The sequence below is a fragment of the Fulmarus glacialis genome, unplaced genomic scaffold, assembly GCF_000690835.1.
Source record: "Fulmarus glacialis isolate BGI_N327 unplaced genomic scaffold, ASM69083v1 scaffold26480, whole genome shotgun sequence".
In the NCBI taxonomy this organism is placed as follows: domain Eukaryota; kingdom Metazoa; phylum Chordata; class Aves; order Procellariiformes; family Procellariidae; genus Fulmarus; species Fulmarus glacialis.
In genome coordinates this window covers 22,364-24,535 of record NW_009186185.1, presented here as the reverse complement: position 1 = coordinate 24,535, position 2,172 = coordinate 22,364, and the positions used below count along the sequence as shown (strand labels likewise).

The 2,172-nt window shown below is 48.8% G+C and overlaps 1 protein-coding gene across 1 annotated transcript in view; it reads left to right on the top strand.

Moving 5' to 3' along the window:
* The first annotated feature begins 1,202 nt into the window (after positions 1-1,202).
* The window catches only part of M6PR (mannose-6-phosphate receptor (cation dependent)), a 2,736-nt gene continuing 1,766 nt past the window's right edge, over positions 1,203-2,172 (top strand). The window contains exons 1-4 of the mRNA XM_009587103.1: positions 1,203-1,375; positions 1,580-1,752; positions 1,853-1,962; positions 2,169-2,172. The exon at positions 2,169-2,172 is cut by the window's right edge and continues 136 nt beyond it. Coding sequence (XP_009585398.1) covers positions 1,203-1,375; positions 1,580-1,752; positions 1,853-1,962; positions 2,169-2,172 — 460 coding nt within the window. The remainder of the gene's footprint in view (positions 1,376-1,579; positions 1,753-1,852; positions 1,963-2,168) is intronic.

The window sequence follows — 2,172 nt, the reverse complement described above, 5'->3', positions numbered from 1 at the left end:
GGGTGTCAGCCGGAGCGGTACCCGGCCGAGGGGAGAAGAGCAGCGCCGCCGCATCACTTCTTACTTCACTTGCGTGCGAGTGAAGCGTTCTCCAGTAAGTTGCCTGGAGAAGCCGTGCGAAGGGCAGGGTTCCGCTTTTGGCCTTGTGAGAGACGAATCACGAGTTCTTGTGTCACGGGCTTCCTCGTTTCAGCATATCTGACCTCACCATATTTGCATCTGACCTCCGTGGCGATCAGAGAGCTGGCTTGGTAGCTGTAAGGCGTCACGGTGGACCCTGCAGGGGTTGGGGGTGATCATTAGGTTCAGCGAAACAGGCTGTCCCTCTGGCAGGCTCTGTCTAGCTGCAGCCAGGTGCTTATTTAGTTGCGGGTCTGTCAGTTGCCTTCCACCAGCATCTGGAGCTTTACTGAAATCTGCCACGGGAGAAGCAGAGGGGAATCTGTTGCACCACTGTGGTTGGCTGGTGCAATCTTTGAATGTTTCATATGTGACTTCAGCGTGAACCTGAAAACCAAATCTTCTAGGTTTCATTATTGTCTTCATTACTGCCTCTTCAGTTGGATCTTGCATAGGACATCTCAGTTTCCTCCTTCCCGTCTTCCCCCATGTAAACAGAAGAAAACTGTTCTGTGAAGTTGCAGCTTGGTATTACTAAACACTTTCAGATTCTCAGCTAAAGTAGTACTAGAAAGATAACATAATTATAATTATTAAATTTAAGGCACTTGAACAAACACAGCCTGACTAATCACAGTGGCTCTTCCCTGCAAGCTCTTCACACGAGAGTTGCAAAGAGGATTGATTAGAGGCCTGGTAAATCATTTTCCGCTGACTGGCTTCTCAGTGCGATGCAATAACGAACAATGGCTTATGCCTGAAACTTACTCCAGCATTCAGCCTGCTGGGCTCTGCTCTGGGTGAATCAGTGCTAATTAGTGTGCTCAGCAGCAAAACTTTTTGCAGTCTTGAGGCAAAATTCAGAAAAGAATCCCAAATCGGTCTAGTGAATTCTCTTTGACTATGGGCAAGATTTAGATTTCCTGCCCTTTGGGAACTGTGAGATGTTTCTAGATTTTAACTTCCCCTTTTTTGCAGTCAGGACTGAGGAAGTGGCCAATCATTGACTCAGTGACCCTGAAGTTAGTTTGCAGGGGGCTGAAACAGTTAATCCTCTGTGTTCTCTGTGGTGTGTGTCCAGGATGTCATCACCTTGCCGTACCTCTGCTCTGCTGGCAGTCTTTATGGCCCTCGCTGTGGGTGTGGGGGCTGAACAGTCGAAAGAGAGGAGCTGTGATGTGATTGGTGATGAGAGCAGCGAGTCGCAAATGGAAAGAGCCCTGCTGAAGAAACTAGAACCCCTGAGCCAAATGAGGTACAGTACAGCACACTGCAGGCCTTGGGCAGCACAGTGCCTTCCCTTAGCCCAAGGGGAGGGGAAGATTTGGGGCCAGTCTGCAGAATGGGGTCCCCCGTTAGTGTGGGCTGTGACTGGCTTCCAGGTCTCGAGTGTCTGCTGCTCTGAGCCACGTTCTTTGTAATCCTATGGACTATCTGTTCTGTCCTCTCCCTGCTGCAGGTTTAACGTAACTGTGGAGAAAGGCAAAACAGAAAACTACGCCTACCATTTCAGGGTGTGCAGGGAGGTCAACAGCACCTTGCATGATTTTGGTGGCCTGGTGCAAATGGATAGACAGAATGGAAAGACCACAGTGATAGGAAGAATCAATGAAACCCAGGTCTTCAATGGAAGTAAGATTCCACTCAATACTTTTCTTCGTTAGTATCTGCCTTTCACCTCCTGATCTGGATTTGCAGTCTATATTGTTTCTCTCTTGGCTGTTTCTCTCAGGTGACTGGATCATGCTGATTTATAAAGGAGGTGATTCATATGGCAGGCACTGCAGTGGCGAGAAGAGAAGAGCTGTGATAATGATTTCGTGCAAGCGGGGAGTTACAGCGGTGAGTGACACATGAGCGGGGAGAGGAGCAGGAGGCTGCCAGACAAACGGTTGTTTATAAGCAGAAGGGCTTTGAGGAGGCAGCAAGGTTTTCTTCCGTCCTCCAGTGTCTGTTGCCTAGCTGCACCAACAGTGATAAAACTGTCTTCTGGTAAAGTTCAGCATGCCTGGGCATATTTTCACGACTTCACTTTTCCCAAATTGCAGAGTT